Source organism: Egretta garzetta, unplaced genomic scaffold, assembly GCF_000687185.1.
Source record: "Egretta garzetta isolate BGI_Z169 unplaced genomic scaffold, ASM68718v1 scaffold16, whole genome shotgun sequence".
Classification (NCBI taxonomy): Eukaryota; Metazoa; Chordata; class Aves; order Pelecaniformes; family Ardeidae; genus Egretta; species Egretta garzetta.
In genome coordinates this window covers 4,921,607-4,934,940 of record NW_009260022.1, presented here as the reverse complement: position 1 = coordinate 4,934,940, position 13,334 = coordinate 4,921,607, and the positions used below count along the sequence as shown (strand labels likewise).

General features: G+C 38.1%; 1 protein-coding gene across 1 annotated transcript in view; it reads left to right on the top strand.

The window, feature by feature from the left end:
• Window positions 1-526: 526 nt before the first annotated feature.
• SP3 (Sp3 transcription factor) overlaps window positions 527-13,334 on the top strand; it is a 24,098-nt gene continuing 11,290 nt past the window's right edge. The window contains 2 exon segments of the mRNA XM_035896182.1: window positions 527-596; window positions 599-1,975. Of these exon segments, the coding sequence (XP_035752075.1) occupies window positions 542-596; window positions 599-1,975 (1,432 nt within the window). The 5' untranslated portion in view covers window positions 527-541.

The following is a 13,334-nucleotide window of genomic DNA, read 5'->3' as shown; positions in this document are numbered from 1 at the left end:
TGCGTAACTTAAACGGAGGCTACCCAATCTTTCCAACTGTGTGACTAAGTCACCTCTTAACACTCTCTGTACTGTTGAGAGTCGCAACATGCACATCTGTACCATATATAACACAGAGTCAAAAGGCAGTGGAGCTCCAGGAGATAAAGGTGACACTGGCTTCACGGCGATTCCTCTGCTTCTGTGCAATAGGTGCTGGGATAGGTAAAGAGTGTAGCTGAGTCCCAGGGTAACCTGGTGATGACAGCTCCAGCAGCCCCTGCCAGCTCACTTCTTCCCACAGCCAGGGGTTTGGATTACCCAGCAGCCCCCACACCAGAATAACCCTGCTGCTGGTCACCTGACGTAGCCATGGCACAGGAGCTGCATTTGACCTGCTCACGAGCAACATGCAGCTCACGACCCACAGGTTGGTTACCCTGACTTAGGCATTAGCTCACTTACAAAATCTGTATTTCATAGTTCTAATCCAGTTGCTGTTGTTCATATGGGCTGCATTGCATGTTTTCCAGTAGTGTATCAATCTCTAGTGTTGAATTGCATGACTGTTCTAGCATATAGCCTGTACGTGTCTCATTTTAATTTTGTCTTTTCTTTTTTCTTTTTATTCAGACAGGGGATTTGGCTTCTGTGCAATTAACAGGAACCCCAAATAGATGGGAGGTCTTGTCTGCAGCTCCTGCCACTATAAAGGATGAAGCTGGTAATATAGTACAGATTCCAGGTGCTGCCACAGTAACTTCAAGTGGGCAGTATGTCCTTCCTATTCAGAGTTTGCAAAATCAACAAATCTTTTCTGTTGCACCAGGATCAGATTCGTCGAATGGTACAGTGTCTAACGTACAATACCAAGTAATACCCCAGATCCAGACAGCGGATGGTCAGCAGGTTCAACTTGGCTTTGCAGCCTCTTCTGATAATAGCAGTATAAATCAAGAAACTGGTCAAATTCAGATCATTCCGGGCTCTAATCAAACCATCATTGCCTCTGGAACACCTTCAGCTAATATTCAGAATATCTTATCACAGTCTGGTCAAGTCCAGGTTCAGGGAGTTGCAATTGGTGGTTCGTCTTTCCCTGGCCAAGCACAAGTAGTTACTAATGTCCCTCTTGGACTGCCAGGAAATATTACTTTTGTACCCATCAATAGTGTTGATCTAGATTCTCTGGGACTTGGCAGTGGTTCTCAAACCATGACAGCAGGCATTAATGCAGATGGGCACTTGATAAATACTGGACAGGCCATGGATAGTTCAGATACTTCTGAAAGGACTGGTGAGCAAGTTTCTCCTGAAATTACGGAAACCGCCACTGATAATGACTTATTTGTGCCAACATCATCTTCATCACAATTGCCCGTTACCATAGACAGTTCAAGTATATTGGAACAAAATGCAAACAACTTGACCACAACTAGTGGTCAGGTTCATAGTTCTGATCTTCAGGGAAATTACATCCAGACATCAGTCTCTGATGACACACAGGCTCAGAATATTCAGGTCTCCACAGCACAGCCAATTGTACAACACATACAGCTTCAAGAGTCTCAGCAGCCAACCAGTCAAGCCCAGATTGTACAAGGTATTGCGCAACAGACAATCCACGGTGTGCAAGCAAGTCAAAGTATATCTCAACAAGCTCTTCAAAATCTTCAACTGCAGCTGAATCCTGGAACTTTTTTAATTCAGGCACAAACAGTGACCCCTTCTGGGCAGATAACCTGGCAGACATTTCAAGTGCAAGGAGTTCAGAACTTGCAGAACTTGCAAATTCAGAATGCACCTGGTCAACAAATAACTCTAACCCCCGTGCAGACTCTCACTCTTGGTCAAGTTGCAGCAGGTGGGGCGTTGACGTCAACTCCAGTTAGTCTAAGCACTGCTCAATTGCCAAATCTACAGACAGTTACAGTAAACTCTATAGATTCTGCTGGTATTCAGCTGCATCAAGGAGAAAATGCTGGCAGTCCTGCAGGTATTTATTTTACTCTTTTTGCAGAAAATTGTTTTTTATTATTGCATGTGGTTGGTTTAAATTATGATAATTGTAACATTATTGTCTTGCTGCAGAAGTCTACAAAATACAGTGGGTTAAATGCAGTGATGATAGATTTTGTTTGAAACTATTGTTCCATTAGAAACCGCTGTAATGGTAGAACATAGCCCCACCTTGCTTCATTTAGTATAAGCTCCTGTAACTCTCACCTGGTCATATTAGTTAACAGCACTTCTAGTACAATGTTTGTCGGTGCTTATAGAAGATCTGCTTACCAAATTGAGAATCTGACTATCAACTACCACTCTTCTAAGGCAGCAGAGTCATTAGCATACCCCAATCTTCCCAGTCCTGAAAAAATGAAGTTTTCATGGAAAATCCAGATATTTCTGTTGGTACTATTTTTTTTTTTTTTCCCCTGAAAATTTTCAGCCCCCCTGAGGTGCTGTTTATTCATCTGCTGTTTTGTTAAATTTGTTTCCTACTGATTTAATATCAGTGTTACTATGATGTACAAAACTCATGTAAGCAGAAATGAAACAAAGATGTAAATATCAAAATGGAGGCTGTGCTTAAGAATATATGTGAATATCCAGTACTACTTATTCGTGTTATGTTTCAGAACGTACAGTTGTTAATGATAACCTTCACAATGTGTTTTATCTCTGTAAGCAGAGAAGAAAGGCTATTTTCTTAAAACAGGTGTTTCTTAGCATGAGAAAAAATGAACATACCTGGGTTTTTTTGGTAAATTTGATACAGCGCGTTCCACATTTTGGGGCGTAGCTACCTAAAAGAAAGCATGAGAGATGATTTAGGGTCAAGACATTTTACTGTACCAGAAGCTGTTTAATCTCATCATTGCAGGGTTGTGCCCAGGCTAGCTATGAGGGGCAGAGTGAGCAGTAGAGATAATTCGGGAGGGAACTGTTGCACAAACTAGCTTGGGAATTGCTGTTTTACTATAATCATGTGATCCAAGGCTCTGGTTCATTAAGATACTAAAGCGTAAATGTTTAAGTAAAACATAAATGTTTTGTATTGTATGCCTATTTAAGCATGTGAGAAGAATATGATGTTAAGTGACAAATGCTGTGGAGGAGCTGCTGAACTGGGTTTGTTTCAAAAGCCTACTGGTTATAATACTTACATAGTTATTGATATTGGTATATTCTATATCAGGAAACTTGCTTTCCCTTTGGATTCTAAAATTTGAATTTAAAATAATGAGCAGAGATGGTTTTTTAGTTAACTTTGTTTTGGAAGTGACTTCTATATTATGGACTTATCAAGGTAAAGGTAGCCAGACCTAGATAAGCCTGCTCTTCATTGGCTTGTCTACAACAGCACCAAACAGACGATTTGCTGCTCACAGCATTTGCTCTGTTGGGGAATCTTGATTCTTAAATTTTCTATTTCCAGTGACCACAGGAAGTCTTGGTTTGTCTCCATCACACCTTGTTACCTCTGAGGATATGGGGTATAGACATCAGTAACAAAAAGCATGTATTGTGCATGATAATACAGCTCAACTCAGATGTCAGAATTGAACTCTTTGAAAAAGGGCCCCGTGGCTAATACAAATACAAGGAGGATGAGAACTTCTTTATTTCTGAGATTTATATTTGGTATAGGATCATGTAGCTAATGTTATTGTTTGTGGAGTAACATAGCAGAAGCTTGAAAGATAGAAAGGAAAAGGAGAGAGAAATCAAAGGAAAAGGCATATGAAAAAGAAGTTGAGCTTGCTGTGTCTATTAGTTTGTCTATTGACAGTCCTTGAGAATGTTTTAATGGTGGTTCATAATAAAATGCAAGGGAGTTCCATGACACATTCCTTAACCGTATTTTCCTGTGAGGAATTTCACATGGGAAGGGAAGAGAGTAAATGGGATATATGAAATGTGATTAAATAGGCAGAAGCAGTAGATGAATAGCAGAAACTACTGCTTGAAGCGAATAGCTATAAACACCTGGTCATATTAAAGATAGGGTGGAGATTTATAGTGACATTTCTCCTACTTGTCTAGGAATAGTAAATGGATTGGAAGGTATTAAAACTGTCGTCTGCTAAAGTTGGGGAGAATTTAATTGGTCCCTCCTTTATGTTACAGGAAACTCACTTTTCCAAAGTAACGATCAATGTGAAACTGCTTCTAACTAACAGAATCAGACTGAATTATCTTGATTGACCTTCAGTGTCTTTTCCATATGCATCTGGTATTTTGTCTATATTGAAGTTGTCTGAGATAATCTTTTTCAGTGATGTTCCTCCCCTTCTTATTTATAACCCCTTACAATATGGTATGTCAACCTTTCTTCAGGTTGAAGAATAAATATGCAATTAGAAGCAGATAGTGAAATGCTGAAAAAAAATTTTTGCAGTCAAAATACATTGCTCTTCTGATCTTCAAATAAGGAAAACCAGTTTAGTTGTAAACTGAAAGAGGAAGGTATATTGGAAGGGACAGCAGAATGAGAGAATTTAAAGCTGAAGGGTGAGAGGCTACTTGATTCCTCTTTTTTGCAAACTACCAGCAAGCTTTGAAGCAAGATAAGAAGGGTTTCCCTGTATTTTCTCTTCCCAGCCTGGATAGTGCGCTACCTTCCATAGCAAGTAGAGTTGGGCTGTATTTTCTGTTTTCGTTTAGCAAAACTTTTTTACCTGAGGCAAAAATAAAAAGAGCATATTCCTAGTCTTGGGTTGGAGATGGTTGGTAATTATCTGAAGTCCAAATAACATAGATTGCTCTGTTAGCGGTGTGGCTGTGAAAACTGTGGGTTAGGTTTTAGATCTTGGTAGCTACAGCCCATTGTGTGAGAGGTGTTCTTCCAAGCCTCGCTTCCCAGGTAAGCAGCAGAGGACATCTTTACTGTTCTCGGGAGTGTGTGAGAGGAAAGAATGTCTTTACCCAAGTCCTACATTTTGTTTACATAATGGAAAGTCATCGCAACCCTAATACAAAGCTAATAGCTTTGTCCAGTAAATGTACAGTTTTCTTTGAAAAATGCCCAGTAGTTATGCTTCTACCAAAATGTCTGCTTTACTGGGTGTACATAGGCAGAGACTTCCGTTGCGCTGAATTTGTTCTGAAAAGTCTTGGCTGAGCTTGTTTTATCTTAGTATGTTTATTAGAGCTCATATTCTTCCTCATTGTGCTTAGTGTTGTCTTGCGGTGGAGAAGGGAAGGGTATTGGTTAGTCATAGCTGAAACTCTCCTCAGCATTGCTTTTCAAAAACAAAAAGCTGTATCAGATAGTGCCTACGTGTTAAACACTGGCAAAGAGATATCTTTCTCACCTGTGTGCTGGCTTCAGTCATCTGGTCTTGAGAGGAAATTAAACCTGAGAAAGCTCTCTAGTGGTCTACTCCTTTTGTTGGCAGTTTGTAATAAAATACTGCATTGTGTGTAGCAAAAGAGCCATTACGTGCACAGTTCACTTTACTCTGTAGCAACTTAACTGTTCAGGAAAGGTATTTATTTTTATTAGCATGCTTATAGAGTTCTTCTTCAAACATTTCATGTAAAGTAGCATTCCTTTTGGAAAAATACAGGCTACTGGAATGTACCAACTTGGTTTTCATGCTTCTGATCCTGTAAGTTATGTCAATTTGAAAGAATTTTTAAGTTACTGGATTTTTTTTTTCCCCCTAAAGCCATTGTCCAGACAAAGGAGACTTAACAGTGTTAATCAAAATCTAATTATAATAGTGTCTCAGATAATTTATTAATGTACTGAATCACAGTTTTGGATTGGTTATTTCCTGAAAAAAGGCAATTTTACAAGCTCTTATCTAGGTTGCTTAACTTTTTATAAGATGCTGGATGCGGGTTTTTTGGTACTTCTTTTGACTATGCTGGTAACATCTGAAGAAACTAGCAAGTGACCTGAAAGAAAATAGCATTGGCTTGAGAAGGGACTTCGCTGCTTATCAACCCAGACATGCTCAGCTGGAAGATTAATTTATTTAAAAATAAAAAACCCCCTACAAACAGTTTTCTAGGTTGGTCTACAGCTGGAATAAAGTCAAAGGGATTCCTTTCAAGAGTTGACTCAAAGTGCCACTGCAAAACTGAGGTCTTCGTTTCTACATCTTTCTTCCCAGCTCCGCCTCTGCAGGAGCATACGCAGCTGCTTAACGGACTCGTCTGCCTGATGCCATTGAAGCTTACAGTCATGCCTGTTGATCGACTTATACCAGTTGATAGAGAGTGGGAGTGGTTGGCTATTTGTGGTGGGGACTTCATGCCATTCCTGCCAGAACCTGAAGTCTTTATCATGCTGAAGTAATTTAGCTGTTCTAAATTTGGCCAAAAAATTGGCTGACAATTTTCAAGGTAAATAGTTGCCCGAGTGACAACTTACCTTTCATCATCTGGTATCTTGTGAGGTTTGGTCTAACACCTGTTAGGTAAAAAAGTCTAAACCCCCAAACAAGCAAAATTAAAAATGCAGTATTTACAGTTCTGCTTGCAGGGATGATTGTTTTAGTGCATCTGGTGAAATAGTGCAGAATGCTACTTAAGGCACAGCTTTCTTCTGGCATCTAGAACTTTATAAAAAGTTTTGTCTGGGTATGACACAACTTAGCTTTTCTCTTTGTTTTTAAGTTCCAGTTTTTAACCTTTTTAATTTTACTTTCAGTTATGCAGTTTTTCCTTCTAAGGCGTTATTTATACCAAGCTTTTGAGAGAAGGTCCTGGTGTTACTATGAAATTGAATCTGATTATTAAAAAAAGTCTTAAGAAATGCATGAAGTAAACGGAAGTAATGATGTTAAGTAAACATCTTCAGCTGACAACATCTGTTTTGGGCTACCCCATTTACATTTGAGGTATTTAGTTTGCATTTTGTAAAATCAAAATAGTTAAAACCAATTCCCCCACTGTTTCATTTTTGATATGAAAAATTAAATCGGAAACTCTTGACAAGTTAGTGCAGGAATTAGAGCTGTTTATGTACCAGTCTTACGTAAATAGTTTGCTTTCAGCATGCTTAAATTACGTTCCTTATTTTCTCATCACTTTCAAAGGAAATTAATAAATTGTGGAAGAATGAGATGATCATGCTTGTATGTGTTTCACAATCTTGCTTATAACAGCATATAGTAATTTATCTCGCTTCAAGTGTAAGAAAGTTTGCATAATTTTAGTTAGTCTGGTTATTTTTTGAATGCAGTATCTACTGCTGTAGAATAGAATTGCATTTTTTCTTCAGATTCTTCAAAAGTTTGAATTGTCACATCCTTCCTGTATGTCTGTACTTCATGTGCTCTTCTGTTCTGTGTTCCAAAACAGCTCAGTCTAACTCATTTTCTGACAGCCCTTGGTGGTGAGGTGAAACTTTGTTGTATGTACATTACTCTTCAGTGAATATTCTGTCATGTATGCTGAGAGACTGGTGATGCAACTTAGATTCTCAAGGTTAAGGAAGTTAGTCTGAGTTATCTTAGGCTCAGATATCCTCAGGATGTTCACAAAAGAATATATTACCCAGTTTCAGGTACACATTCCTTTTTCATTTTTCAAATACAAGATACTCCTGAAGCAAAAGGAAAACTCTATTACACCTGTGGGGATGTATGGTAAGTATCCATGAAGTGAGATAGAAAGAAAGAGGCAAGGGATTTTATTTCCAGTACTACTTCAACTTAAAAAGAAGGTTGGAAACTCATCTTCTGTCTTTTTGCAGTCTTAGCACTTTAGCTCCATTGTTTCAGGTTCTGTGCAGTTTTCTTGCCTTTTGAACCTCCTGGCAGGATCACCTACTTTGGTTCTGATCTCTCAAGCTAACTTGTCAGCGCATCTGGCTCATAAAAAGCATCTGAAGTTTCTACCAAGGACAACGGCAGTCTTTTCATAATGCCAGGAATGTTCACCAGGATCCTAGTTGTGATTGCCCTCTTGAAGATAAGGCTGGGTTGTCTTTCACTGCTTGTAGAAGACATGTTTTTTCAAAAGGTAGTAATTTTTAAGGACAAAAGGGGGAAAAATACACATTGTCCATGGCATGTCCTCATTATTTATCATACAGAAATGATAGTTCTCAGTCTACATTTAAACTTCATGCCAGTTTTTAATCTATGTATTCAATATGTTTTGTACTTAATTTTTCTTAATCAAAATGTTTTACTGTATCCTAATAAGTCACTTGTGCAGAACTCTCAAGTATATTATATCAACAATGGTGTCATCATTGATTTAAAAAACCCCCTTACTTTTGAATCTAATTGTTCCTTGTTTACCCTTTTCCAGTATTATCACAGTGCTAGCTTTTTTCTAACCCACTGGAGCATTCACATGGTCAACGGCTTGCAACATTAAAACTTCAGAGAGCTCTTCAGCCTCCTCTTAAAATTATTGAACAAAAATTATCCTAATATGTTGATTTATTAAGTGTTTATTTCAGTAGCTGTTTTTACATCTTCCTGACTTACTGTCAGTGGGAAGCTTTTCATTCTCATCTAGTGATAGGACCACTATTTGGCTTTTACCTAAATACAGGACAGAAATACTTACTGAACAGTTCTGCCTTCCTGAATTGCTGACAATTCTGTTGTTTGACCCTAGCAGCAGTCTAATACTCTTTCATGTAGGAATACTTAACCCCGCTGGTCACAGAATTTTCTGTGTCCTCCTGCTTTCCTCACCCATTTCTGCAGTTCCTGGCTTCTTCTATATTGAGCATGATCAACTCTTCTTCCCCCTTTCTAGTTATCCCCTCTTATATTTTCAACTATGGGAAAAAAGGAAAAAATAAAGGCATGCTGCAGCAGGCATTACTGTCCATAAGAATCAAAAGTCTTGAAAATCTGTAGACAACACAGGTCAAAGAACTGCAGTTACTGTAGGGTAAGTAACTGTTCTTTGATGCATAATAAGTCTTGTGGTAGCACTGTCTTAAGTACTTGTGTGATTCAAATTTTTAAATAATCGGTGTAGAATAATGCACAGGATCACTTGGAAATACAGTATGTGGCATTTCTTGCAAGAAAAAATCTATAGTTCTATTTTTAATAATTTTGCTGGTACTGCTTAAACATTCAGTACTGTGAGGCTTTGCTCTTAGACTTGTATGCAACAGTTGTTTTCCTCAGAAACTTAAAATCTGATTTAGAGCTATTGAAGCCAGGACACAGCTTTCTTCTGAGTCGAGGTTCACAGGTATTTCAAGATGACATTCTGTAGTGTATCTTCCATTGCCTTGTAATTTATGCATAGTAAAAATGCCTAAATTCACACTTAAGTTTTGGGGAGCAAATTAGAGTAGGAATCATTAACCTCGTTGCGTTTCCTGTCTGAAAGACTTGTATGGCTGGCCAACTAGTAGGGAGCGTTTAATTTAGATAGTTTAGTTTAGTAAGTTTAGTTTAGATGGGAATGAACAAGGAGAGTGTCTTGAGAAATTTGAGTGTCTTTATTAAAGCTTCCTCACATCCAGAGATTAGGGCAAGATGAGTCAAGATACTGAGGGAATGGGGGTTGCGCTGTAGACAAAACTGAAAGCAAAATTAACAAGAGAAGATGGAAAGGAGATGGGAATTCACATCTGTTTTCTTGGGAGGGATGGGAAGGGAAGCATCTATTTGGAAAAACAAATGAATAGGCATGACTGATTACAAGATGTTGAAACTGCAGACAGGCAATTTGTGATGCTGTGAGGACATCAGTGTGAAGCTATGTGCAGTGCTGCTGCAAATCTGTTTTCAGTTGAAAGACCGTATTTCTGCTTTTCAGATCAGGAACTTGTAAAACTTTACTGAGCAAAAAGGCAGGGTGGCTTTCAGCATCTAGGAAAAGCAGCTAAACTAGAAGCCCACAGTTTGGAGACACTTAGAGGTAATGTTGAGAGTGCCTTTATGTGACAGTCTGCAGAGGCAGCTATATAAAAAAACTGAAGTGGTGACATAGTCCTCAAATGAAGTGGTTTTGCGCTGTATCCTCCTCCCTTCTCAGTTTATCCCCATTTCTACGGTTGGTGGGTAAACTAACAGCTTTTCTCACAGGTGAAGAAAACAGCATTTTCTTAAAGTCCTAGCTGAAACAGACCGAGATAGAATGTGAAGCTTAACTGATGCATTTGTTTGATACCTGGTGAAGTAGGTAAGTGACCTGGCTGTATCAGTGGGCAGCAGTAATTCTTTCCACACTAGATCATAGTTGAAATGTACTTAAGAATAGTTTAAGCTACATTTGCATCTGCATAGTTTCATCCTGTCAGTTTAGTTACTCTTCTTTGAAGCACTTCAAAGAAATGTCTTAGTTATTGTTATTATTTGCCAAATACACTTAAGCTTGCTCTATATTATAGCGAGCCTTGGGCTTTCTGTGACTATGGAACCTTTGGAACAAAATTGTACACTAAGATCCCAACTTCCGTACTTCAGAGGAAAGCAAAACCTAAACCAAATCTAGGTCACTAGATACCAAGAAGAACTTGGAACAGAATATATGGTTTTCAGAATCTGTAGGCAGTTTGAAACAGTATCTTTGTCTGAATTTCCCCTTCATACTTACCTAGTACTAGGTCTTGAACTTAATTAAGATGTAAGGGCATACAGAAATTTGAAAGCGTAGAAATAAAATAGTAGTAAATCAAATGTAACCTTAATTTAGCCTGTGTTTAATGGGTAGAAAACAAAAGTTGCCTCAAATTTACCAGTGTTTGCATCAGCTTTTCATGACTTTAGGGATTATGTAAATTCTTTCAGGCCCAATTTTTTGCAGGGTATGTGTAAAACCTAGTATTCTGTCTGTTGAGACTGAATTAGAATGGAGCACATCCAGAGGAATACCAAGGGAGAAATGCAGAGTCATTGCTATCTATATGAATTTTCATAATCTCCAGTTCCATTGAATTGGAGAAAACTCTTCTCTTTTGCTCTTCTCCATGGTTTGTCCCTTCTATTCCTTCATTTTCTTACTGTTGTCTAAATTACAGTGGCATCACCTCCTCCCCCCAAAAATAGTGATGAATCTCTTGCAATAATGTAGAATCTACTTGGAGGGCAACAGACTCATTTGTTCTAAGGACCTTGTTAAGGCAATCAGATTCACTACAGGATTTGATACAATCCACTCTCCACTATACTACATCCTGGGGAGGCTAGATAAATACTTCATCTTTTGATATTTCTTTAAATTTTGTTCTATTTAGAGTATAATCTACATAACTAAGTGTTAAAAGTCCTGTCTGTAAGTTACCAGTTTACACTGTACTTTCCTGTGTGCCTGGAGCAGATGATGGTCCTTCTGAGGAATACCTGAAGCAATAGTTACACTTTCTCCCTTACCAATATAACCAGGAAACACAGCACAAAATTACACACACAGTACTACTTTGACTTCATTTCAGTTTTGCATTTTTAAAATAATACTATAAACTATTATATGTCTCTGCAAATTGTTATTTTCTCCAGTATCCTCAACTCTTGGGATTGTTTTTGTCTGTCCCTCTTTTTTTGACCAAATACTTTTCTCATTTAAGCCTCCACCATTTTAAACTATTACAAGCCTTCGTGCTGCTGCAATCATGGTGGTGATTGGGAGGGACTGGGAACAGAGCGATACTGGTGAAAAAATGGAAGGAACTCATGATGGAAGTTTGTGAATTGGAACAAACATTGCATGAGTTGAAGGTAGAATACTAGTGTGCAGTGATAGACATTCTGGACATGTTTCTCTTGTTAAGTGTATCTGTTATTAGAGTGTGACTTGGGGTGTCAGGGTAAGAGGAGAAATCCTACGTTATATGGAATGTTTGACTTCAGTAGTGGAGTTGGGTCTTGGGAGCACAGATCCATGCCCTAATTTGATCCATTCATCTTTGCTAGGACATGTTGAAGTATGTGTATGCAGTGCTACCTGGATTCAGCTACTGACTTTACACATTCACTGTATGCCAGTGTCTATTGTTAGTAAGATCACAGTGAAATTATCTTCTTAATACAGTGTTTTATTTTATTAACATTAATTCTTATTTTAAATAACAACAGAATTTATACAATGTATGTTTTGTGGAGCATTTGATTGTTAAAAGAATTTTGAGTATGGTGCATAACATACCCAGTCCTAAAGAACTACTTGGAGGCTTGAATTGGCCTGTGCTGGCAGCCTTGCCACTTTGCTGTATTTAAATTCCTATTATGTGCCCTGTTGCGTAAATTGGGCTTTTGCCTTTTTCTAAAGTTGCTGTAAGTGAATGTATTAGTATACTTAATAGTATCCTATTGGAAAGATTAATTCTATAAACTCTTTGTATGTTGTATAGTGTTTTGATCTTTGCTTATGTAAAATGAATTTTATATATAATGTGTATATGCAAATTATTACAGATAATAAAATTATTTCATAGGTGAGTCTAAGAAAGTGACGAATTTGGTAGTAAAGGTAGTTTGGTGGCTGATGCGAAGACTAGAAGTCACCACAGAGGTTTTTCTAGGTCTTCACATGAAAGATACTTGTTATGTTGCTGTCTGAAATTGTGAACTTCTTACGGTAACAGTGGAGCTCTGTGCAGGTGGCTTTGGACAAGCTTGCCATAGTAGTTCTGCTGGATGTTACCACATGAGTAAAGAGTCAGCAAAAGCGAATGTGCTAGCTTCTGGATTCCCACAGCTCAGAGCCTGTCATATTCATGCAAACTTAACTTCTAGCATTGACTTTTGCAGCCAAACCAGACAAATAATCTAGACTTATAATTATTTTAACTTTAGATAATATCAGTGATGTAGTTTACAGCACAGTCCTGCAAATGGTTATACACGTGCAAGTAAAAGGAAGGTAAACTGTGGTGTCGGGAAAGACTGGATTGAGACTTTATTAACACCAAGCAATTTTTTTGTGTAGCTACATCCTTTGTCTCTAAACAGATGAATGCTGGGGATGTTTCGGAAGGTAGACCAGGTAATTATTACGCTTTACATGTTTTATCGTTAATTTCTTTCCTGGTCTCTACTGGGACAGGATGCTGTTTATGGTCTGACTCAGCACACTTTTTTCTCATGTTTTATCATGCAGTCTGTGCAGCTTTGTCTTCATTATACAGATGATGGCTGATGCATTGACACCCAGAAGGAATTTATTTTGGCCACAGTGTTCAGTTAAGGTTTCAGTGTTGTAGTGGGGTTTGAGTTAAGGATAAAATTTCTACATGATAACTGAGTTTCTTCTGCAGAGGAAGCAGTCTCTTAAATATGTCCAGAAAGACATACAGCTTTTAGGTTGAAGCTTCAACAAAAGAAAAAAAAAAAATAAAATTGATGGCTTGCTTATTAGTTTGTGCTAGAGGCTAATCATTTTCACTGAAAAAAATACAAGTAAACTATTCTGCTGAA